We start from the raw sequence: 25,180 nt of genomic DNA on the forward strand, positions 1-25,180 counted from the left end.
GCCAGAAAGTCCAGGGCCACTTTTTGGTCGCCTCTGTTAAACATCATATAATGTATAGTCACATCTGGGAACCAGACAGTCTTATACACAAAGAGAAAGAGAGATGGTTTAGAGATAAAATTTTGTCTTCATAAACTACGTATATTGAGGAAAATAATATACTCTAGACCAGGTTTCTCAAACGTAATATTCCAATGTCCTAAGCTGATTTCTTTTTAAGGTCAAAGGTCTGGAACGATTGGTGATAAGCAAATGGCTTTTTATTAAACTTGCTTATAACTTACAAAGCGATGTGTATTCAGGTTTAATGCAGTCTGAGCCAAAGTACATTGAAAGTCTAGTGGAAACAGTGCAAGTGTCTTACTGCGATCAGACACTTAAACCAAAACAACTCTAATATTAAAGCAACTTAGTACTTAGCAAAAGTAATGGCACTGTTTGCCTGCAAATTAATGCTTGTGAACCTGAATAGCTCAAACTTTTAACGTTAAAAATTTGTTTCAAAAAACATTAACTGCAAGAGAAAAATCATCATTGACTAATGTTCTGCCTAACCAAATGCAACAAAACAACAACAATCATCATCATCATCATCATTTCACTGTCCTGGAAGTTACGTGCGACAAATAACTGAATCTTAATCTTTATTAGGACACTGTAATATCAAAATAATTCTGAAATAAATGTTGTTTGATACACTAAGGGGCCGGTTACACGTCACGTCTAAAAACGCGTGAAAAATGCCAGGCACGTGAACGTCCCAGAGCGTTCACGTGTGCCGTGTGCTGCCTCCCATCGTCCTTAAAACATGAAGAGACCGTGAGGAATTTCACCAGCTGATCCAGGAAGATAAAAAGAGTTGGTTGGTTCTTTGTCGCATGACCTGTTGTGCTCTTACGCCAGTCCGAAAAACCGGGATTTTTCATCTCGCGGCTGCGTGGACGCGCATGGAAAAGGCACGCGCATCGCGGCGTTGACGCTCTCTGTTGTGAGCGCGCTTGTGCATTTAAAATAAAATAGAAAATGAGCACGCAAAATATGTAATTCGGGAACGGACCCTAAGACAGTGAAAACACAGCAGCCTAGTGTGAGAAATGGCACTGCCCTGACTTCTTTTAGTTGGATAAACTTTGCACAGAAAGGTAAGAAAAGTTTTTTTGGCATATTTCGGTACGTGGTGTACGCTGACGGAGGACACCGATTTCTCGCTTTCCTGTCATTTTGACCGGACAGCTGACAATTAAACTCTGTGACGTTAAACATCAAACCCTCTCCGGCCGTTAACGTTGTCAAGGATGACGCACAGTAAAACTGTTGCGTTAAACTTTAAACGTTAATCTCGGGCCGAGATTCCGGTGATCTCCAAATATAGTCTATAAAACAAACATTGTATTGAGGAGTATAACATGTTTTTATTTTAAGGTAGGAAACATTACACTGTTGTAATACATCCATCATTTGAGGTGTGGGCTGAATCCGGTCTGAGAAGACACTGACCCTGTGTGCGCGCGTGTGTGTCTCCGCCAGCAGTTTAATCACGTGTCCTTCGGTAACTGTCATGTCAGCCCTTTGATGTGATGCGTGATAAAATCTCTGGTTTTCCCAACTTTTAGACCACATTACTCTTAGCATCGGCAAAAAATATTCATAGGCACAGCACACACGGAGCACTTCCCTATGGCTGTTGATGTCACTGGCTTGAGTCACGTTGTTATGTTACAAGACCACATCTTTGATTACCCAGTGGAAAGTTGAGGAAAGGAAGTCCTGACTTGTTGCCTCTAGACTTCCTTATTGCTGCACTTGTGTTGCTGCTGATGCCTAGTGGCCACTTAGCATCAGCATGCCATACATAGTTGTATGCATACTTAAAGATTGGAAATAATTAGTAATTTATATTTATATAAATTATACTACTACTACTATTACAAATAATAATAATAATAATAATAATACTAGCCGCACTGTAAGTGACATGGTGGATAGCATCCTGACCACCCATCTCCAGGGTTAAGTGTCCGATTCCTGCCTCAGGTCTGTGTGTGTGATTATTTTTTCATTCATTTATTAATTTTCTATACCGCTTATCCTGTACAGGGTCATGGGGGGCCTGGAGCCTATCTCTGGAGATTTTGGGCATGAGGTGGAGTACACCCTGCATAGGTATTTATTATTATTATTAACTATTTTAAATGTGTCAGATAATAATCCAGTTTAGTTTCACTTAGCTTCTATAGTGCACAGTTATACCTATCCTGTATTTCATTTCATTTTCATTGTATTTTGCCCTGCGATAGATTGGCACCCTGGACTGTATCCCACCTTGTGCCTAAAGACTCCAGAAATAGGCTTTCAGGCCCCCAAAAAACCCGCCCTCCCCTAGCACCGCTTAAGCATTATAGAAGATGAATGAATTTTATTTTATCTTATATATATTTTATTTTTATTTATTTTATTTTATTTTTATTTTCTTTTCTTTCATTGTTTGTAATTGTACAGGCTGACAGAAAAAAATAATATGCTTTGCTCATCACTATACTTGCCGGTTCCTTGTTTACTCCCTTTAATCTGGTCATCTTTAATCATTGCCGAATCCTTTAACAGCACTGTCACTTATCTCTGTTCTTGGTATTATCGTTGGTAATATTGTTAGGAGGAGAAAAGACAGAGTCAAGATCCTTTATGTTGTTCCTACTGGACAAGTGTAAGATACTTCAGTTCAGTGGGACTGAGCATTAAAAGCAGATGCAAATACATGCTAAGACCATAGCCATGTCCTCTTGTGTGACAGGGTTTAGCACAAATACACAAAAGCACACAACCTGTCCTGCACAAACAACCTAGACACTTTTAGAGCACCTTTATTTATTTAGTCAATTGATTTTACTATTGATTATCTCTGTGAAATGTGTACACTAACATTAAACATGTAGCACAATATTGCTAGCCATATACTTACTTAATTATTTAATTAAGTGTTATATGGTGTTTGTATGATTCTTTGTTTGATATTGCTATGTCTGATATCTCCACACCGAACACTTCTGGGTAGTGGTCACTCCTTAATCACTTGTAAGGAGTGCAAAAGTTTTCGTCCACGTTCATTCCATCCTCACTTCCCCTTGTCACTTCCACTTGGACCAATCCACTCCTGTAGGGTGAGACGTTTTACACACAGATTTTACCTTAATAAAAAACTTAAAAATCTCATAGTTACTTCACTACCGTCAGGTTTTGTATAAAATATCGTTCTGTCGTATAAAAAGCATTTTTGATAAGTTTATTAGTTTTCGTTGGCCGTTCGGTCGTTGTGCGTGTATGTTTGTGTGTATACACCTCGAGCATGGCTCTTACCGAGCTAAAGTGCGCAGGGGAAGTGCGTTGAGCTGAATTAGGATGTTCGCTACCAACTGCAAGCCGGTTATTTGGCATCATTCGGGGCATCGTACCTTCCAAATGGAGCTGTTAGAGCGAAGATAGACAGACTAACCACAGCACCCGGTTCACTTGGTAAGAGCAGATCTCTGTATTCACGGGTTAAGTCTAAACGTTAACTAGATAAACGCGTCAAAAAGGGAACTGTTTCGTTCAGCTAACTGGTGATGCTAAGCTAGCGTCGGCGAGCTCTTTAATCCTCGGAGGTAAAGCAGCTATCTAAAAACAACTTCATCTACCTTAAAGCTTGATATTTGTTGTCCATGTAAAGATTAAATTGGTTTGTGGTGTATGTGGGTAGTATTTGTAGTGGTTTGTTTTGACTCTTTGGCTTTGGTAAGTTAGCTAACCTCTTCAGTGCTAGCTAACGCAGTATTTTCCGTCGGCCTACTTCAAGGCTAAAGTCTTAAAGCAGCACTCAGTGATCAGTGAGAGGCTTTCTCTATCCAATAACGCCTGTGTGTGTGTGTTTGTGGTGCTTGTTATTCTGCTGGTTCTTTCACGAACGTTATGTTATGTTTCTAATCTAACTAGATTAGCTAGATCAAGCTAGCATCATTAGCACTGTCTTATAGCTAGCTGGCGTAATGTCTTCAGGTTCAAATTACTGTTTCTTTAAAAAATGAAAACTATTAATAAAATTGTGGTGTTGTCTAGTAGTTTTCTGCCTCATCTGTGCTACATGATGGACCTTTACTCAGCCTGGGATGCCGAGAAACGTTATCACATCCACAGGGCGCTTCATGATCAGAGTCCAGACTGATTTTATTACCTTAATCTAAATGGTTGCTTTTTGAGCATATTAAGCAAATATGTCATTTTTTTAAGTCTGCCTCTTTCTGACCCCTTTTTTTTGCACTCCTGCTTTTAAAACATGTCACAAGCATCCATTCAGTTAGTTCGTTAGTTAGTTAGTTAAAACTGCAGTTAATCTACTGAGCTTCACAAAAATCATCTATACAGATAAAGGGAAAGCATTAAAGATAGCTTTAGACAAATGATCGTATTGAAATCCTCTTCTTGTCTCGATCAGAAATCTGCCACAAGTGTTAATATCTTTTGTGTACAAAGACTTTGTAGATCTAACTCCACACTAAATATTAGTTAACTTTGATAAAGGTTTTTTTTTTTTTTTGTGATCTGCACACACCCTAGTAAGTAAAACGGGGATTTATTTTTTTGTGCTGCTGTTTTTGGTTCATCATCATCATGATCGCCATGAGCGGCTTTGCTGGCTGCTAGGGAAGATGATCCGATGCAGGTTTTTTCTTTCTGCTCATTGTTTTGTGAGGCAGATGCGGTGTCATCTGTCAGTGCCGGAGCCACACAAAGTCGTTTCCACTGCAACAGTAGATGCATGTTCACTCACTGTGGTCTCACACATGCAGATAAAGCTGGCCTTTCAGTATCACACCAAGCCCCAGGGTCGTTTCTATGTACACTTGGCACCAGAGTCTGATTTATTTTGAATCTGTATGAAAACAATCGTTCCAGGCCTGGGAGACCTGCCCGAGTCTGCTTAAAGAGGGGGTCACAGGCAAGGTACGGTGGCGCGGATTTAATCATGACATAAAATCTTAGAACAGAAGTCGTCAGTGCCATTAGTTTTTTCCGATGCATGCGCCGATCTCATTTCTTGACCTACACAGCCATAGCTGATAAAGTAGAAATGTATACAAGAGCGTTTCTTTTAACATTTTTTTTCCCTTTTTTCAGAAATATAAATAATATTAGCCATAAAGCAAAGGTTAACGTCCTTGTTCTCTTCTCTTGTGTTTAATGGTGGCCTACCAGATTGGAGATTAAGGGAGCAATCATTCCTGGGCACTGTACAAATCAGTTGAGTGTAATGTGAAAATATTGTTATTGACACCCGTGTGAAAGCAATGGCGTGGTAAACTCATCACGAACACACTGACTTTCAGCTGAGCTTGTCTTTATCAACAAGTGTGTCACTTGTTGCACTAGTTTTTGTCACTTCTTGTGTCAGTTAAGACCGTGATACTCAGAAAATAGTTGATTTCTTTAAACAATTTTATGTACATCTCTTTAATAATGGATAACGTATGATTATACCACAGATAAAAGTGGAGGGTTTATAAATGTTTATAAAGGGTGTTGTGATTTAACCTATTAATTAGTTTACTGGACGGAGATTAAAATAAACTTCCTCTTCCTGTGTTGTGTTAAGTTTAACTTTAAACACAGCTATGCCTTGATTATTGGAAATCTGAGCTCTAGCTATTGCCAAGTATGACTAATGACATCAAATCAAAGTTAGGGGGTAATTATAAAGCATACAACATAGTTGTGTAGAACCCACAATGGAGGAAGTGCATATCAGCGTGTCCTCTAAAGTGTCTTTAAAGAAGGACAGGGGAAAATAAAATCTTCTCTACTTTTCCGTGTTCTTATTGATGGAGACCTGACATATTCCTCTGACCGGTAATAAACCACTCATGGCGTAACACAGCCTGGGGAAGTTCTAGGCAAACAAGAACATGGTGTAGTTGAGGAAAATGTGGTTAAAGGGAAGTGTCCTCACGTGGTCCCAGTAACGTTTGCATGAAAGCTCAGATCGTGTATGACGTTAAGCTCAAGCAACTGGGAGTACGAGTGCTTCTTGCTCATAATTCGTAGAGTTGTCAGGAATGTGATTAGATTAATTATGCAACACACAGGTATTACCTTAATAAATGTTTTAATTCTTACTAAAGCTTTTATAATTAACCCTTGTTCTGTCTTTTTAAATCAAACTACACTTTGGCTATTCAAATTTAGTAAAGGTGTTGGTCATAGTACCAGGTATAAGAGAAGAGAGGGAAGGGAAAAAAAACAAGGTGAAAGGTGATCATGTTGGAAGGGTAAGTACGGTAGAAACAGTTACTTAGATACTGGAATTCCAAAGTCTAGGCATCACAGCACTTAATGATCCCCCTGCTATGTTGGCTAGTCAGGCCTAAAAGCTCTCTGTGTGTACTTTAAACTGAAAAGACATGTTTTGCACAAAAAGGATGAAGCAGTTTAAGTTCATGTTTGAGTGCAAACGGGGATGCAGCGTACTTATGGGACTTTTAGGAGGGAACACCCATAGCAGCCTTTTTAACCTTCAATGCCTTTTCTTCTAGGGAATCTCTCAGTGGCTTTAAAAAAAAAAAAAAAAAAAATTTCCAAAGGTTCAACAGAGGGTCATTTTGCTCTTGAGGACCTCTGCATTGTTAGACCTATTACTCTGAATTAAAATGGCTGTGATGTATCACTCCCTTGGGGACAGCTTTTGGCTTGCACATTTGTATTCATTTGCATTTTTGTAAATTTCTTGATGAGGACTCTGTGGCAGTGTGGGTAGTTTTGTTCAGGCCAAGTCTGGTACTAAAGTGCAGTATTGATTTTTGTTTACATGTCATTGTTTGTGCAACAGAAAAGCACTGGAGTAAACTTAAAAATTGATAAATGTGTATTCCAACCTGCAACACCTACTTTGTACTTTTTCAAAAAAAAAAAAGAAAGTTCAAAGGCCTGGTGTGGTTGTGTGTACTCATGACGTATTTAGCACAGGTCTCAACCATAATCATTGCATCTTTTTGTTCCAAGACATCCCCGTCTGCGATTGTTCCAAGGCCTGTGGTATAGTTGTGTAGAAATTAGCCAAGTTTCTGGTTGCATAACTAGACTGTTTAAAAATATTACATCTGAGAATATTTTGATAACTAAAACACCTTCAGAACCTTCAGAACTAGACCTCATGGCAGCAGCTCAGTATTGCTTAACAGTGTCTGTTATTTGATGTTTTGGCATTCACACTACAAACATTACCACGTGTATCTGGGAATCACCTTGCACACGCTCTGATCAGCCTTTAAAACGCACTTGACTCTGTTTCCAGTGAAGTATACATGTGATTACCCTAATCAGATATTAATATCAGGTCTGATCATGCTCTGTGATTGGTCCAAAATAGATTTTCTTTTGAAGCCTTGATATTGTTGGTTTAGCTCTCAAACCCCTCTTATGTGTTCTGTGCCACAAGCGGTGCAGTGACTCTCTTTGAATACACTTGTGTAAATTATGTAGAGGAGGTGTGTAACACTACGCAAAAATCACTGTTCAGTACCTACCTTGGTTTTGAACTCCTTGTTCAGTATGTTATCGGTGCAGCAACCTGTATAAAAGTTTGGACACACCTTTAAATTCCATGGTCTTTTCTGATTTATTTCTTTCTACTGTACATTGTAAAACAATGCTGTAGACATCCAAAATATGCAATAATCTATTTAAACAGTTGATATTGAGATGTCTACCACTTATGCTCTGTAAAATCTTCCTAATGGCTCTAATCTTAGGTGTTGTTTGTTAATCTGTAATTTTTGAGACTGCTCCTCTGCAGCAGAGGTAAGTTTTGGTCTTGCTTTCCTGGGATGGTCTTCACACAAGCCAGTTTCATCATGGTGCTTGATGGGTTTTTGCAAATGCACTTAATGATACTGTTCTTGCAAAAACTAATTGTGAACAGTTGACCTTCATGCCATAAAATAACAACTGACTGTTATTGTTATTGAACTACCTAATGCCATATGTGGTATTTTATGGTTTTGAAAAAATTTTACTATGACAATTTAGACCATACCTTTTTTTATTTTTTATTTTTTTGTTTATTTTTTCCTGTTTTATGATTTGAACATTCCTGAAGATTTGATCTTCGTTCACATACAGATATGTTCGTGATTTTCAGCCAGTTTATATTACAGTATTTTTTTTTCGATTTAAGGGCAAAGTGATTGCACTTTTGCAGGCAGTGCGGTAGCGCTACATCCATGCTCACGAGATCACGTTGTTTAAATTGCACTATTTCAGTTGCTATAAAGGGAATTAAGTTAATTTTAGTGCCGCACACTGAACAACAGAAGGGAAAGCACCCTTGTCTTGTCTTGTATAATTTCATTATCATAACATTTCGGTCAACTGATCGTCAAAGCATGCAAACGGTTATGCACGTCTAACACAAGAGTGTGTTTACTCGGATCACAACATGCGCTGAACTGCAGGCCCTGTACTGGATGGTACAGGATAAATGCACATCCAGTTACAACCCTGGTGTATAGCCATCTGTCTGGCCAACCAGTTAAACCTTATTGGGAGACTTTCCTCTGTGAGCTTTGAGTATAACTTTATTAAAAACTTATCAGCAATAAATGACTAGGACTATGTATGTGGAGATGTAAATAGGAAGGAGTAGGCTGGTTTGCACTTTACACAGGATGACGTAGGAATATATTGTAACTGACAATGTGATGCGAGTTGAGTGCTCTTGTGTGTGGGAGAGGGGGAATCCAGCATTAACATTTTGTCAGTTTATTATTTTGAGAGCTATAGTAGATGGACAGTTTACTGATAATTTAACATTTTAGGAGTAAACTTACCCTAGCAGTGGCCTGATTTCTGTTTTCTCCCTCTCTCTCCCCTCCTATTATAGGGGCCTAACCTTATATGGCCATGGGTGACACAGAGCTGGAGCTTTCTCCTTCTCACCTGGAGGAGCTACAGAAGAGTCCATCAGCCTCGTCCACCTCCACTACCTCGTCTTTTTCACTGCCCTCCTCGCCATCCTCTGGCCCACGGCCTCTGACCAGCTCCAGCCCTAGTGCCAGTGAAGGCCTGCCTGCTTCCAGCCCTCCACTGGATGTCATATCAGAGGGTGTAGGTGAACTGAGTCTGGTTATTGATACTGAAGTAGCCAAGATCGCCTGTCAGGAGGTGCTGCAGAAGGTGAAGTTCCTCAAAGGTGACGGAGATGCAGCTGTGCCAACTGCTGAGCCTCACATGGTGAATGGGATTGATCACACTGAGCCCTTAACCGGGGATGGTACGGGTTCGGGCAAGCCTCCGAAGATCACGGAGGAGGAGGAGTTGCCAGCAGGGGGCACGGTGAAGAGTGCTCGCCGACGTCACAAGAACAACTCGTCCAAGCAGTCGTGGCTTTTGCGCCTGTTCGAGTCCAAACTGTTTGACATTTCCATGGCCATCTCGTACCTGTACAACTCAAAGGAGCCTGGCGTGCAGGCCTACATTGGCAATCGGCTCTTCAGTTTCCGGGACGAGGACGTAGACTTCTACCTGCCGCAGTTGCTCAACATGTACATCCACATGGACGAGGATGTGGGTGATGCCATTAAACCGTATGTGGTGCACCGCTGCCGCCAGAGCATCGGGTTCTCGCTGCAGTGCGCCTGGCTGCTGGGCGCTTACTCGTCCGATATGCACATTTCCACGCAGAGGCACTCGCGTGGCACCAAGCTGCGCAGACTCATCCTGTCTGACGAGCTGAAGCCGACCGGTCAGCGTGCTCGCCTCCACCAGCATCACCAGCAGCATCAGCAGCAGCAGAATCACATCCTTGGCCCAAGCGTGAGCGAGCATGGCCTCTCACCCTCAAAGCGCACTCATCAGCGCTCTAAATCAGATGCCACCGCCAGCATCAGCCTCAGCAGCAACCTCAAAAGAACAGCCAGCAACCCGAAGGTGGAAAGCAGTCAGGATGAGGTGAGCAGGATGACATTGGGTGACACTGATTGGGTAACACTGCTGCGTGAGATTGATCTCAGTGTGTGTGTCACTGTTTTGAATACGTGATATCATTTTTCATGGCTGCTCACTGCATCAGTATAAATGAGTGTATGGCCATCCAAATTAAGGAATTGAATACAAACTAATTGAAAACCACTTAAAATGTCAGCACTTAATTATTAATACTTGCGAATTCTCAGTCGTAGAGATTCTCAGTTCATTAATTACTGCAAATCCCTGAGAGGCATTTCTAATGACACTGCCACAGTCAGGTGCTTTTTGATGTTTTCTTTTGTTTGTTCGATCTTCCAAATGATCAAATTATGTTAAGAAGTAATTTGTTTCTCCTAGATTATATCCTAGACAAATTTGAATAAAAAAAAACTAAATGCACAGGGTCTGGCATTACAAGAAGAACTCTGAAATAGAATTATTCACAATACTCACACAATTATAGTTCTTTTTGCTTTGTTCTGAATCGAATTGAAACTAACATGGCTGACTTTCTTTTTTACTGTAAAACATCTTGTGGCCTCCCTCAGGCAGATTATAAACATCATAATCAGTGGGCATAATCATTATGTTTCCCTACACTTGCCCAGCATGCTCTTCTCTTTTACTTGCCTGTTTGTGTTTCCATAGCAACACCGGTGTCACTAATCACATGCGTATGCAGCTGTGGTTATTTGGATGAAGTACAGTACAGAAGTTTTTGCTAGGAACCCATCTTGATTTAGTGTCCTAGAAATAAATATACACTGCAGAGAAAATTAATAGTGCCTCAAGGAAATTGTGTTTTTGTTTAATATTTTGATAGTAAATAAAGGGTAAAAAGCAACAGTAGGACCTCTGAATTTAGTACACACTGATCATCAGTGCTGGGTTGGCTATGTTATCTGGGTGTTGATGATATTAAGTAATGTGTAGGTAGAGCTCAATTACGATTTTGCCCTTAGGAGTAGTTATATACAATATGATAGAGTGCTACCACGCCTGGCTTAAGTATTGCTTTGTAGAGTAGCAAGTGTTTAGGAATTCAGAATATTTAAGATATTTTGGGAGAGTTTTATATTGGGTTTTTTATAACAATAACACAGCATGGTTGAATTCTCAGATCAGCTAAGAGTAGTATGAACAATAGGTTAATGTTTTCTTAATATATATTATACGTACAGAGCATCCGGAAAGTATTCACAGCCCTTCACTTTTACCCCATTTTATATATTATAGCCTTATTCCAAAATGGATTAAATTAATTATTTTCCTTAAAATTCTACAAAAAATAGCCCATAATGACAATGTGAAAGAAGTTTGTTTGAAATCTTAGCAAATAATTAAAAATAAAAGGCAAAAAAAAAAAGAAATCATATGTACATAAGTATTCACAGCCTTTGTCATAACATTCATATTTGAGCTGTTTCCTCTGATCATCCTTAAGATGTTTCTACAACTCGATTGGGATCCACCTGTGGTAAATTCAGTTGATTGGACATTATTTCAAAAGACACACACCTGTCTATATAAGATCCCACAATTAACAGTGCATGTCAGATCACAAACCAAGCCATGAAGTTCAAGAAATTGCCTGAGACAGGATTGTATCGAGGCACAGATCTGGGGAAGGGTACAGAAAAGGTCCAGATGAACAGTGGAAGTGTCGTGGCAAATCCTGTGAATACTTGTGTATATGTGATGTGATTTTTTGTTTTTTATTTTTTATTTTTTTTCTTTCAATTTATTTTTAATACATTTGCAAATATTTCAAACAAACTTCTTCTGTTGTGTCTTTATGGGGTATTGTTTGCTGAATTCTGAGAAATAATGAATTTAATCCATTTTGCAATAAGCCTGTAACATGTCAAAATGTGGAAAAAGTAAAGCACTGTGAATACTTTCCGGATGCACTGTACTTTTTATAGTAGCAGATTAAAGATAGGGACTTGTACAGGTGATGCTCCATGCATGTAACTTTTTAAACATTAACAGTTGTGTTTTACATTGTTTAATAAATAGTTTTTTTTTAATTTGTCTGTCATAAAGAAAACACGTTATTGTTGAACTTCAAATAAAAGAAGTTCGACTTGTAATTGTCCTAGACCCGTAATAGATCTCTATTAGGGTTATGCATTCTGATTTCTAGATAAAAAGAATTGAGACAGAGAGAGTTAGAATAGGAACTGACAAGATTAAATGAGATTATATCATACTAACTTGTTAATATGCTTAACATGCTTTTTATTAAACAATTAAGCATTGTAGTCATTTGTTATATTCCAAATTACTGTGGCTTAAGCTGAATGACACGCCTCAGTCTGTTGCTGCTGAATACAATTGACGCACTTCACTTGTGCACCTGCCGCATCACACCTCCTGACGCCTGTTATTTTCATCTGTTGTGGTTTATTTCTTATATAATGATCAGATCCATGTCTCTGCTGCAGGATTCTCTGCTTCATTTTTAAACTCTAGTTTGTTTGTTAGAGCAGAAGTAGGCACTGTCACATTTTTACTTCACATGCTTTGGCTCCGCTCACATTATGATTTGACAAATCTTGGTCAGAAGTCAGCATGTCAGGCTTTGGATGCGGGATGTGCAAGAGGTCTTATGTAGGAGCATTATCATGAAGCAAACGCAGCGTGTTGATCACAAATTTCCAGGCTGACAGTGGCTCCCTGAAACTCTTAATTAAGAGGAGTTTTTTTTTTTAATTTGATGAATCACAGCTGCTGCATCAACAATGAGACACAGGCTCATTTTTTTTAAACAGGCTCAAAGAAACAGTTGGCACGAAAGCCTTCTCTCTAATTTTGTGCTCTTTTTGCAGTTTAAAAAAAATTATAATGATAATAAATAGAAAGAGCAAGACTTTTCAGTACTGCATTACCAAATATCTTAAAATTCAGATTGTCTTTAACTAGAGGAAAATTTGTCTTGCTTTAAGTGTCTAAACATGTTTGGTCAAAAGCGCATGAAGTAAGCAGTGTTTTTATTGCGCATCATTTTTATTCAAATAGTATATTCCTAATTCAAGTTACGCTGCTGCAGAATGTACAGCTGAAAATCGATGGACCTTTTTTTAGTGACTGCAAATTTTTTAAATAAGGGAATTTTTCTATAATCCTTGGTCGGCAAATCTGTGTAGTTGCAATCGTATTGAGTTAGCATACAAATTAAAAGGGTGTAATGTTACATAAAGTCACAGTTTAGCACGTTTTTATCATTCACCTGAGTTAGTGGCTTAGCATGTTGCTATCAAAACCCGAACGTCCGGTTTCACACTTCTTCTGTTGAATGCACCAACGTTGCCAATAACATCATTCTACCAAGAAATTACTGCTTTGGAATGCTGTATTATATTTTTTAATAGACTTGTTCATCTGACTTTTCAAACCTTAAGATTAACCTGAATATTTTACTACAAGCCCCCATCGATATCCTGCTTGTTCCATTAATTTGAGTAATTCAAATACATGGAAAAAAAGGACCAAATTAGAGACGAAATGCGCATACTGTTACACCCCTTATACACTGCGTGGCCAAAAAGAAAAATTAAGTATTTCAGAGGGGTCAAATTATTGGGAATTTATTGTATCCACCGAAACTGGGCTAAGAACTCAACACTTTATCCAACCTGGATGGACTGTGCTGAACAGTCAACTTTGTAAAAAAAAAAAAAAAAAAAAAAATGGATAGAAGGAAAATCATGAATGGAGATCACTTGAACACTTGGTGAAGTAGCATAAAAAGAATAATCTACAGTCAAAGACATACTTATGACTAATAGTAAAAGTAAGTCTTTCCATACCAGTGTCAAGTTTATATTGTCATATGCACAGTAAAAAAACATTCTTCCCCCCCATACAATGAAGTTCTTCCTTTGTTGTCCCCCAATGAACGCCACTAAAAAGTTCAAATAAACAAAATAAAATAAAATAAAATAAATGTAGATATAAAAAGAAAAGTTCTTAAAAAAAAAAAAAAGAGTATCGAGGAAAAAAAAGGAGAAAAATATACGTGTGTGTAGTAGTTGAAGCTAAAGGTGATTTTAAACTATATCTATAACTAGTTTTTTGTGTGTTGTAGCCATTCAGTATGGATAGATACATACAGTACACACACACACACACACACACACACAGCCTTACATGTGAGACGAGGGGGGGTTTCCAAGAGTATGTATTGGAAAGATGTTGCTCTTAAGCTTTGTAAATTAACTGCAGCTGTATGAGCACAGCTGTTCAATGTCAGGGAGAAAGATATCAGTGTTGTGTTCATTTATCCTTAGCACTGGCTACAAGAGATGAAACCAGAGGCTTTGAGACTTTGTTGACTCATGGACAGATCGATGAAAGTTGCATCTTTTAAACATAACCGTGAGCTTTTGTTTGTTTGTTTTTTGTTTTGTCTTGCTCTTACCCCCTTCCACCACTTTCCCTGCTCTTGTACCATAACCCACCCCTCCTTTTCCCAGGATATGAGCTCCAGTTCCGACAGTCTTGAGTTAGAGGCTGGTACCGTAAGTCAACCACTGCCTAATAGCATCCTTATCTGTGCATTTTGGGTTGATGGCTGTTTCTGTTTGCAGTTGGGGTTGGACTCCCAGATTCCTTCAGATGTGTGCCTGTTAAAATTTGCAAGCATGTCATCCTGAAATCACTGTATTATTAATAAAAGTAATGTATATTTTTTTATTAGAACAGAACACTTTGTCCAGTGAGCCCTGTGAGCTGACATGCTTGTAAATGTAGGCTTTGTCTTTTGTTTCCTGTTACGCTACCCATTGTTTTAATTAAAGGGACAATTAAAGAAGGGTTTCTTTTTTTTTTTTTTTTTTTTTTTGGTGAAAAGTGAGCCATCTCAAATGCCCAAGTTTATTGTTGATCAAAGATAATGTCGGGAGCGTTAAGGCCTTTTCACACCGAACATGGGGCAACTACATTTAAAAAAAAAAAGAAATATAATTTAATTTTCTGAATCTATATGCCAACTGCTGTGGAGTTTATCCTATCAAACAGGAAAGATGGCATTTCTGGGTTCATCAAGTCTTTAAAAAAGGCTGCCTATAATGTCTGCTTCTATGAGAACTGTACAGTGACTGTTTTACTATTAGATGATGACTCACTGCATGTTCTAGCATCGTCCCTGAAAAATATGCTTAAATGAACCAGGAGGTGATGAACACTGAGCAATGATTGGAGCATCATCTTTATCAATAAATGTAGATATTATGAGGTGTTGAATTAATAACTAAGAGCTGAAATTATGTAAAACTATAAAGAAAAAAATCACATTGACTCATCACTTATGCCCAGTTTTCTGTCAGTCTGAATTTCTGTAGTCACAATTTCATATTCCACTTACAACATTACACATACAAGTTCATATGTTATAAGCGTTGTCTGGTTAACATTATGACCAGTCTGTTCTATAAATTCACATTTTTATCTTGTTGGCCAAAATGAAGTCAACCCTGACAGAAACCAGATGCATCAGTGTATTGAGTGACAGTGTCAGTCATGATATTGTGTGGGTTTTTTTTAATTATTATTATTATTATTTATTTTTGTATGCGTGTGTTTGGTGTGGACAGGCCTTTGGTCTAGACGAAGTCTTGGTCCCCTCTAACTATAAAGTAGCTTGCTTTCTTCAGGCACTTCAGCTGGAAATAGCCGTGATGGTGTCAGACCCATATGTGTGTAAATAATGCCTTACTAAAGTGCTGGGTCTGACACGGAGTCTTTGTTTGGGTCACCTTTAAAAAAAAAAAAAAAAAAAAAGGAGAAGAAAAAAAAGTTTATGGTCCTCTATAGCTGGTAACTTGACTTTGATCTCCTTGTGCCAGAATTATTCCCAATTTAATCCTACAGTAAAATTCCGTGACTTCTTTGACTAGATTTTCCCATGTTTATTTTAATTAATAGCCTTTGAGGTTCTCTAATTAAAATATCTCTGCTGGTTACTGTTAGTCAAATCATAAATTACTTCTGTAAAGTTATTACCTTAATATTACCTAGAAATTGTCCGGTAAATGAATCACCATGAAATCATCAGCACTCTGTTGTTCTTAATAACTTTGAGATGTGGTTAAGCTTTCTCCACAGCCTCTTGTACATGGTCTTTATAAAGCCTTGGGAGTGGTAAATAACTGTAGATAATAACACATATGGAGGAGTTTGATGAGTCTTTCTCCACACATGCCATTGTGGAATGGGCTCATTTTTCATCTCAGTAATGCTTTTCATCCAGGTTGTTCATTCATGTCACACTTGTGCCACTCTATGGTCAGCTGTTGCTAGAAAGCCCTCACGTGTTTTATTTTTTCCTTCCTTATTTGTTTATACCCTCATTCTTTGCTTTGATTTCGTAATGATTGTCATGCATGTTTTCCATTTGGCTGTCTACACATTTTGTTTTGTAATAATTGCAGTCTCAGTTGTCATTATTATCAGTAACCTATGGTACTGCTAGTGTTTTGATGATGAATTTGAGATGTTTGTGGACTCAGATTTCAGTCTTTTTGTTTTCTCTCTCCTCTCTCCTCACATGTCTGTGGCATTCCGCTGTCCTCCCTGTCAGCCTGTACGCTTGACTCCACAACGTGAGTTCATCAAGTCCCTGATGGGCATTGGAAAAAGACTGGCCACTCTGCCTACCAAGGAGCAGAAGACACAAAGACTCATTTCTGAGCTCTCATTGCTCAACCACAAGCTTCCAGCACGTGTGTGGCTACCCACTGCAGCGTTTGACCATCACGTGGTTCGAGTTCCTCATACACAAGCTGTTGTGCTTAATTCAAAAGACAAGGTGAGCATTGTGTGAAAGTATTTGCAATCATCCATATGAGTACTAAAACTGATGCCTTTGTTCAATTTTTTTTTTCCCCCCCAGGCACCATACCTTATCTACGTGGAAGTTTTGGAGTGTGAGAACTTTGAGACGTCAAGTGTTCCAGTGAGGATTCCTGAAACACGCATCCGCAGCACACGATCTGTAGAGAATCTCCCAGATTGTGGTATCACGGCTGAACAGCGTGCCAGCAGCTTCTCTACCGTTCCCAACTATGACAACGATGACGAGGCCTGGTCTGTGGATGATATTGGAGACCTTCAGGTTGAGGTACAGTTACACAGCTGCTCATTTTTGTGGTTGGTTTGTTTGTTATTTTTATAAAAAGTTTATCTTGTATTTCTGTGAATTAACCCATCACATGTTTCCATTTAGCTGCCTGAGATCCACACTAACAGTTGTGACAACATCTCCCAGTTCTCAGTTGATAGCATCACCAGTCAAGAAAGCAAAGAGCCCATTTTTATCGCTGCTGGAGACATCAGGTACCTGGACACATTAAGATAGACTCACTTACTGTACCTTTTAAAGGAAAAAAAGGGGCTTGTTTCATCTATTCTGTGTATGCTTAGTTTTGTGCATAGATCATGCATTCTATTCGATGTGTTCATTAGAATTTATCAAGTTATTTTTTTCCAGTCAGGATGATGTGTATGCAACAAACTCTAGTGGTTGAAAAATGTAATTGCAAATTTATATTGATTTTTCAGAGCTTGTACAGATCATATATCGCCTATTGTATCAGCATAATTGTAAGAGCGAATACTGATCTTACTGCTGAATTTATCTGTGCCAAGAAAAATGTGTTTTAGTACCTCTAACTCCATGCTGATTGTGAGGAGTGAATTATCGGGCAATTTAGTTTGTCCAGAGCAGATTTAGCTGATCTTTATTCTAGTGCTTTCAGCCACATGTAAATTTCAAAGAGAAACTGAAAATGGTGCTAGGACTTAAACAACGATGACTTATAATAATGACCTAGATCTTAATTTCATTCCTATCTCTCACGCTGGGATGCTTTACATTTCCAAAATCATCGGCAGAAAAATAAATTAAAGTGAGACACCACATAGTTTCTTATTGGAACAGAATAACTACATACAAATGAGCATTTGTGTGTGGTTATTATACAAGCCTCTTGTAACATTTTCACACTTCATTAACCTTCTTGCCAATGAAGTCTACTGTATCTTTTTATACTTTTTGGTCTGTTCCATGCAGCACCATTACCTGTGCATTTTTTTAAAGGTTTTTAACCATACAGTATATGGCAGTTTGATTTATCAAAGGCTGTTGCTTTCAACGGTGTAAAAAATACCAATTTACTTGTTTGTATTGGTGTGTGTAATGCACAAATTTAGTGTGCATTTATCCAGAGGTTTGTTTTTCTTTGGAAATGTGGTTACCTTAATTTGGTTAGGTGAGGTCACAGCAAATGGGTGTGGAACAAACCAGTCCAACAAAGTCTGAGTGGAGCATTATTGGTCCAAGTCGCCAACTTTAGCTACTGTTTGATTACAAAAAGAAAGCGTGAACTAGTTATTTACACACTCACTTTTACTGAAGTCTATCTTAAGAGACCTAGGGCATGAGGCAGGGTACACCCTGGATAGGGTGCCAATCCATTCCAGGGCACATACATACACACACTTGCGCACTCATTCACACATTATGGGCAATTTGGGAACGCCAATCAACCTAATCTAAGTTTTTGGACTGTTAATGGAAACCCATCAAGCACAGGGAGAACATGCAAACTCCACGCACACAGAGGTGGGAATCGAACCTGGCCAGGAATCAAACTGGACCTTTGCTAACCACTGAGCCACTGTGCCGCCTAGTTATTTAAAAAAAATATATATTTCTTTAGTCCAAGTTCTGTGTTCTCCATGGTTATGGTGATTTTTGTCTTTTTATCATGCACCTCCAGGGAGTTTGTTCAACTTTTAACTTTTTTTTTTTAATTATTATTATTTTTGTTTTTTATATGAAATTAAACCAAACAAAATAAAATAAATTTCCATAGCCAATTGGTTTTTGTATTTTTGCTGTATACTTTGACCTTGGGTCAGTATCTACCACGTAATTTGCAATTGTTCACACTTATTTAGGCGGCGACTTTCTGAGCAGCTTGCCCACACGCCAACCACATTTAAGAGGGACCCAGAGGATCCCTCAGCAGTAGCCTTAAAAGAGCCCTGGCAAGAGAAGGTTAGGTAAGTAGAGAAAAGCACTTTATCCTGTGGGCAAATATGTCATTCTCTCTTTTTTTTTTTTTCTTCTTTTTTTTATCAAAATGAAATACTTTGTGTTAAATGAAATACTTTGTGTTTCCCTTCTGCTGGTAAACAGACGAATCCGGGAGGGCTCTCCATATGGGCATCTGCCCAACTGGCGTCTCCTCTCAGTCATAGTTAAATGTGGTGACGATCTAAGACAGGAGCTTCTTGCCTTCCAAGTGTTGAAGCAACTACAGGTTATTAGTCTGCTTATTCCTTTGAGCTATGAATTTCAGGGTTTATGGCCTTCAGAATATGTTAGTTTAATTAGAAATATATTTAATGCCACCTATTTTCTGTATAGGCGATCTGGGAGCAGGAGCGTGTCCCTCTGTGGATTAAGCCCTATAAGATCCTGGTCATCTCCTCCGATAGTGGCATGATTGAGCCAGTGGTCAATGCTGTGTCCATTCATCAAGTGAAGAAACAGAGTCAGCTCTCGCTGCTTGACTACTTCCTGCAGGAGCATGGCAACTACACTACCGAGGCCTTTCTCACTGCACAGCGCAATTTTGTACAGAGCTGTGCAGGCTACTGTCTCATCTGCTACCTGCTGCAGGTCAAGGACAGGTGAATCTGACCGTTCAATCACTGGTTTTAGTTTGTGCTCATTCTGTAGACCTCTGGAGCCGAATGTCCACTCATAAGTTGTTATTATTAGGAGTAACCGAACTTAAATTAAATGTTTTGTTCTGGTTAAAGTAAAAGTTTTCATCCAGCTTATCACAGTCATGTTGTGACCTTATAGAATAATATGTCTTGTATTGTTAAACCACACAATTTTATTTTATTGGCAGAAAATCACAGCAAAACACTTTTGTCCACTCCTATTTATCTGCCTCTCAAAGGAAGAAATCAGTAACAACTGCTTAAATGTTTTAAAAGTGATGTAATTTTAGTTGTGTAAAAGAAATGTATGAAGAATCCTGAGCTCGTATTCACAAAGCTTCTAAAAATTATCTCAGAGAGCTCCTATCTTAGCCTTAAAAGTCCTAGCTGGGAGTCTTAGACTAAAAGTGTTTTAGGGAACTTCTCAGAGCATCTCTGAGTAAGGAAAGTACAAAACCTTTATCTTAGTGAGGAGGATGGCTCACTAGGGATGTCACAGCAATTCTAGGGATGACGCAGCAATTCAAGGACTGTGGTTGATTGAAAAAATCTTTTAAAGGGGTCATACGGGCCTACATGCACTTTTTCAAGCTGTTTGGACTGAAATGTGTGTTAGGAGAGTGTGTACACAACCACTCTACAATGATAAAGAGCCGCCCAGTGATTTTCTTTTCATTTATTAAAATAACATGCCCCTTCTGAAATCCGGCCAATCTCAAATGCCTTGCAGTGTGACGCCACACCAAAAGAGGCCGCTCCTACTATAGTTGATTGACACCGGTGTTTTAGCAAAGACCCGCCCCGAGTGAGAAGAAAGCTGTCGGCCATTGTTTTTCAACGCTGGAGCAAAATGTCGCCTAAGCGAGTGTGTTGTACAGTTGTTGGGTGTTATAGCAAACACAGCAGTCGTCATTCACTACCGACATCTGAGCCGCTGAGGACGCAGTGGCTGAATTTTGTTTTTAAAGCTAACGTCCCCGCCGATCTACCTAAATGCGTTTATGTTTGCACTAATCATTTTTCATCAGACTGCTTTATAAACGCGGGTCAATATAAGGCAGGTTTTGCTAAGAAGCAGCTCCTAAAAAAATGGATCTGTACTAACTTTGTGTTCCTGCTTCATCTTCACCAGGCTTGGTGAGTGTGATTTCTTTTTCTATGAATCTTTGCAGATCGCCTTTTCTAATAATCACGATGAATGTGGAGTGTAAGTTAACTTACACTCTCATAGAACATGGTTATGTCGTCTTCTCTATGTACATCCGTCTCTATATAATTCCTAATCGCACGTTTATAATAAACAATGCATTAAGGTGATTGTCTAGTTGCAAACTGTGTACGTAGTCGGAAAACTATATTATGCTTACCTTTGTAACGTTAGATGGTTTATAACGATGTCTGTCAAAGATTAAGAAGTCATGTAAACACATCAGTAAACACATCGCATTCATATCTCTCTCAGTAAGCTTCTCCGCTTTTGTTGTTGTTGCTCGGCGCAGCGTAACAGCCCGTTAATTTATGCCCATGCAGTGATGAGAAAGACAAATCGAGTCGATGCATGTCCATTCTTTTAATTTCTGCGTTGTCAGGCGATATTACAAACTTCCGCGTAGGTTCCGTACTTAAATCAAACCAAAAACTACTTAAGAAAACAGGCTCAGGCGTTATATTCCAGTGTTTTTCAGTTCTTGTACCCACAGAACTAGGGGGCGGGCTCAGCAGAGATCATAAGCATTTAAAGGAGCATGTACTGAAACAGGTTGCTGAGAACAGAGCTAGTTTTTACCTGGTAAAAGTAGTGTTTTTTTTTTTTTTTTTTTTTTTTTTTTTACACAACCATTGAGAATTTTTAATTAAAGTATATTACAAACTTTTTATTAGGACCCTAAAGAATCATATTAACATTTAAAAATGGGGCTGGATGACTCCTTTAAGGTCTTAAAATACGCTCTTTGTGAAAATATAACATATGATAATAGAATTAATAGAAGAAATTGTATAATCATGAGTACAGGCTACTTTATGCAAAGTTTCTGTTATAGGCTAAATATCTTAAAGTTAATTGAAAGAGCCAAATGTTAAAATGTGTCTACCTCTGAAGCAACCAATTTCCAACACAGTAGTTACTATATTCAAGTTCTTACATTTATTTACTTATTTTATTACTTTTTATTTACTCTATTTAATTTTATTTACTCTATGGGAGCTCAGCTTTTACCAATTTATATGATTGCAGGACAATTAATTTAAGTTGCACTTTTGGTTGGTATATAGCCAACAATTCAAGAGAGATGGAAGGAAGTAAAAGAACAAGAAAACCAAATTGGACAGAAGAGCAGCGTTTCCTTTTAGCTTTATGTTTAGTGTTTGGAGAATATTTCTTCTTTCCGCTATTTTGTCCTCTGCTGTAGAAACTCTTAAGCCTCTTAAAGGTCTTCCTCACTACTATTAACAATTTTTACGGTTATGATGTTTCATGAATCATTATCTTTACTAAGCTTTAGTCCTAAATTTAAGGAGAAATTCTAAGAAAATGTCATAATTCTAAGAATTTCGTCACTAGGACCTTTTAGGTTTAAGAAGCTTTGTGAATACTGGCCCTGGTGTATAAATTGTACATAAACCTAGGAAATTTAGAAAAACTTGCGATCTAGAACTTAATAAAATTATTGCAGTCAGACTTGACTATTACAGCTTCTACAAAATCTTCTGAACTACCCAAATAATAATGATATGTAATTATATCCAGGGGTAGCACAGTGGTTAAGGCATTGGACTACGGTTCGGAAGATCCCAGGTTCAAACCCCACAACCACCAAGTTGCCACTGTTGGGCCCTTGAGCAAGGCCCTTAACCCTCAACTGCTCAGATGTGTAATGAGATAAAAAAAATATATATATGTAAGTCGCTCTGGATAAGAGCGTCTGCCAAATGCCTAAATGTAAATGTTTTATCAACCATTTAAATAGTTGTTATAGTACAGTTTTATAGGCTGTGATCTAACCATTATCGTCCTATTTGGAAAAAATAATAAAAAGTGTCTGTTAGCCAGGGTTAGCAATTAATGCAACCTAAAATAAGGAAAAACCAATTATATACTCATTTTTTAAATGAGTATATGTGAATTAGACAGTTTCACAGATAAGTGTAAATAACAAGAAGAATTTATCTGTTGCTATCAAACAAATGCACAAACACAAATAGTTTAAGCACCTTTTACTTGGCACTTTTGTTTTTTAAAACAATATTCCCTCAGTATCCAATTGCCTTGTAAACCCTTTGACTAGAAACAAAATGTGTATATTTTTTTATTAATTAAAAAATAGCACTTCTAAGAATAATAATTAATATAATAATTATTATAAAAAAAATTAACTTCTTATCATTCTGTTATAACTAATACTGTCCATTGGTCACTGGGTTAAATGCACAGTCATCTGTGACCATGAGTTTATGAGCTCTGGGTTAAGGCACTGAGTTACTGATTGAAAGGTTGGCGGTTCAAACCCTACAGTAGCTCCACCAGGTTGCCATTGTTGGGCCTTTAAACAAGGACCACTCACCCTTTTATTAACAATTAACAGTAAGCGTCTTTTTCCTAATATAAAGTACTTGTTGTACCTTGTGTCTTATAATATTCTGCTTTTTACAGGCACAATGGAAACATTTTGCTCGACTCCGAAGGTCATATCATTCACATTGACTTTGGCTTCATTTTGTCAAGTTCTCCAAGAAACCTTGGCTTTGAGACTTCTGCCTTCAAACTGACCAATGAGTTTGTAGATGTAAGGACACTTGTACAGCCGGAAGGATGTGAAAATGTCTTTTGAAATTTATGCTGAGTACCACACAAAAGCTTTTTGTTAAATTCTAGATTTTATAACTGTTATCTTTTAGGTCATGGGCGGTCAGGATGGAGACATGTTCAACTATTACAAGATGCTCATGCTTCAGGGTCTTATTGCTGCACGCAAACATATGGAGAAAGTCATTCAGATAGTGGAGATTATGCAGCAAGGTAGTGTCTGTCCTTAGTCAGTCCTCTCAGGGCTTTTGGAGTTTTATTTATTAGCATAACAAATTATTCTCTAGTGGTCATTTTGCACCTTGTGATTAGCGTTTGTAATTGTTCTCCAGGCTCCCAGCTGCCCTGCTTCCATGGTTCCAGCACCATCCGTAACCTGAAGGAGCGATTTCACATGAGCCTGACTGAGGAGCAGCTACAGGTGTTGGTGGAGCAGATGGTGGACGGCTCCATGCGCTCCATCACCACCAAGCTGTACGACGGATTCCAGTACCTCACCAACGGCATCATGTGAACGTGGTGTGTGCGTGGACTTGAACTTTATGACTAAGAAAAAGCTGCACCATTTTCACTCCCAAGCCCTTTCGCATCCTTCCGGCTTTCAACATCCTAGCGTGACTGAGTTTTTGATCATGGATTTTTTTTTATTTTTTTTTGCTTTTTTTTTAATCCCTCTCAAGAGGTTTCAGCTGTGAAATTTTGCTTTGTCTTTTGAACCCCATCCCCTACTCCCAAAGCCTTCCCTCAGCTTCTTAGTCCTTTTCTCAAACTGTATTGTTTCCCCTGGGATCTGGGAAATCTTTCTTTGGTATATGCTTTTATTCGATATCCTAGTGCCTCCTTTGATTGCGCTCAGACTCAAACAGCTTTCGTGTCTCATAAACTGGCTATGTATTTACAGTCTTATAGTCACATATTCTTTTGCGCAGTTTGGTTTCGGTATCACTAAGAATTTCTATTTTTAGTAAACAACTTACAGCTTTCACACCTACACATAATGCAATCTCTGCTGAGATAACTCAAAAGTGCACAAAGTCCTGTGTTAAGTAATGCACATTGTGTAATATGAGAAAAAGAGGTGTAACCAGCACAGAGTAATCAGTGCATTTTGTCTGATCAGTGTTAATTTAGCTTCAGGTTGAGGGAGGCTAACACTTCTTTCAAAACCATGTACAAAACTTAAGCTAGTTCCCACTGGTTAAAATACTTTTTTTTTTTTTTTTCAAAAATGTGTCCCCTTAAAGAAGCACTAATACTTCTTAAATGGTTTTATTTGACATTAAAAGCATACCTGCTGTCCAACTTGCCAGGTCCCAGATGACCTTGTGCTTTCAGCTTCGTAGAGGTGGGAAAACCCACTGATGCAGCATAACATGAATGAGTTATAATCCCTAACATCTAATGACATTTAATTTAAATTAACTAAAAAATCTAATTCTAACCATGGTAAGTATTAAAGTGTGATATGACAGAGCAAGAGTCAAAACACTATTTATTGCTTATTTACAATTACAGTGAATTCTCATGTACAAGGATGGCTGACTTTTTTTTCCCTTATTTTTCTTATTTCATTTCAGACTTTTTTGAGCAGAAATATGATTCCTTAGTGTGTACAAATGTACATAGTATAAATTTTAAACT

General features: G+C 38.3%; 1 protein-coding gene across 5 annotated transcripts in view; it reads left to right on the forward strand.

Moving 5' to 3' along the window:
• The first annotated feature begins 971 nt into the window (after nucleotides 1-971).
• pi4kb (phosphatidylinositol 4-kinase, catalytic, beta) overlaps nucleotides 972-25,180 on the forward strand; it is a 24,756-nt gene continuing 547 nt past the window's right edge. The window contains exons 1-13 of one of the 5 annotated variants that reach the window (XM_053494306.1): nucleotides 972-1,142; nucleotides 2,098-2,163; nucleotides 8,909-9,975; nucleotides 14,472-14,516; nucleotides 16,577-16,804; nucleotides 16,889-17,116; nucleotides 17,222-17,331; nucleotides 18,958-19,062; nucleotides 19,199-19,322; nucleotides 19,430-19,695; nucleotides 23,387-23,519; nucleotides 23,632-23,752; nucleotides 23,872-25,180. The exon at nucleotides 23,872-25,180 is cut by the window's right edge and continues 547 nt beyond it. In XM_053494306.1, coding sequence (XP_053350281.1) covers nucleotides 8,923-9,975; nucleotides 14,472-14,516; nucleotides 16,577-16,804; nucleotides 16,889-17,116; nucleotides 17,222-17,331; nucleotides 18,958-19,062; nucleotides 19,199-19,322; nucleotides 19,430-19,695; nucleotides 23,387-23,519; nucleotides 23,632-23,752; nucleotides 23,872-24,053 — 2,595 coding nt within the window. In that variant the 5' untranslated portion in view covers nucleotides 972-1,142; nucleotides 2,098-2,163; nucleotides 8,909-8,922 and the 3' untranslated portion in view covers nucleotides 24,054-25,180. Of the gene's footprint in view, nucleotides 1,143-2,097; nucleotides 2,164-3,139; nucleotides 3,159-3,280; nucleotides 3,511-8,908; nucleotides 9,976-14,471; nucleotides 14,517-16,576; nucleotides 16,805-16,888; nucleotides 17,117-17,221; nucleotides 17,332-18,957; nucleotides 19,063-19,198; nucleotides 19,323-19,429; nucleotides 19,696-23,386; nucleotides 23,520-23,631; nucleotides 23,753-23,871 lie in introns of those variants that run through there. The other 4 variants (XM_053494305.1, XM_053494307.1, XM_053494304.1 and 1 more) reach the window with 4 other exon arrangements.

The sequence above is a fragment of the Clarias gariepinus genome, chromosome 4 (genome assembly GCF_024256425.1).
Source record: "Clarias gariepinus isolate MV-2021 ecotype Netherlands chromosome 4, CGAR_prim_01v2, whole genome shotgun sequence".
In the NCBI taxonomy this organism is placed as follows: Eukaryota; Metazoa; Chordata; class Actinopteri; order Siluriformes; family Clariidae; genus Clarias; species Clarias gariepinus.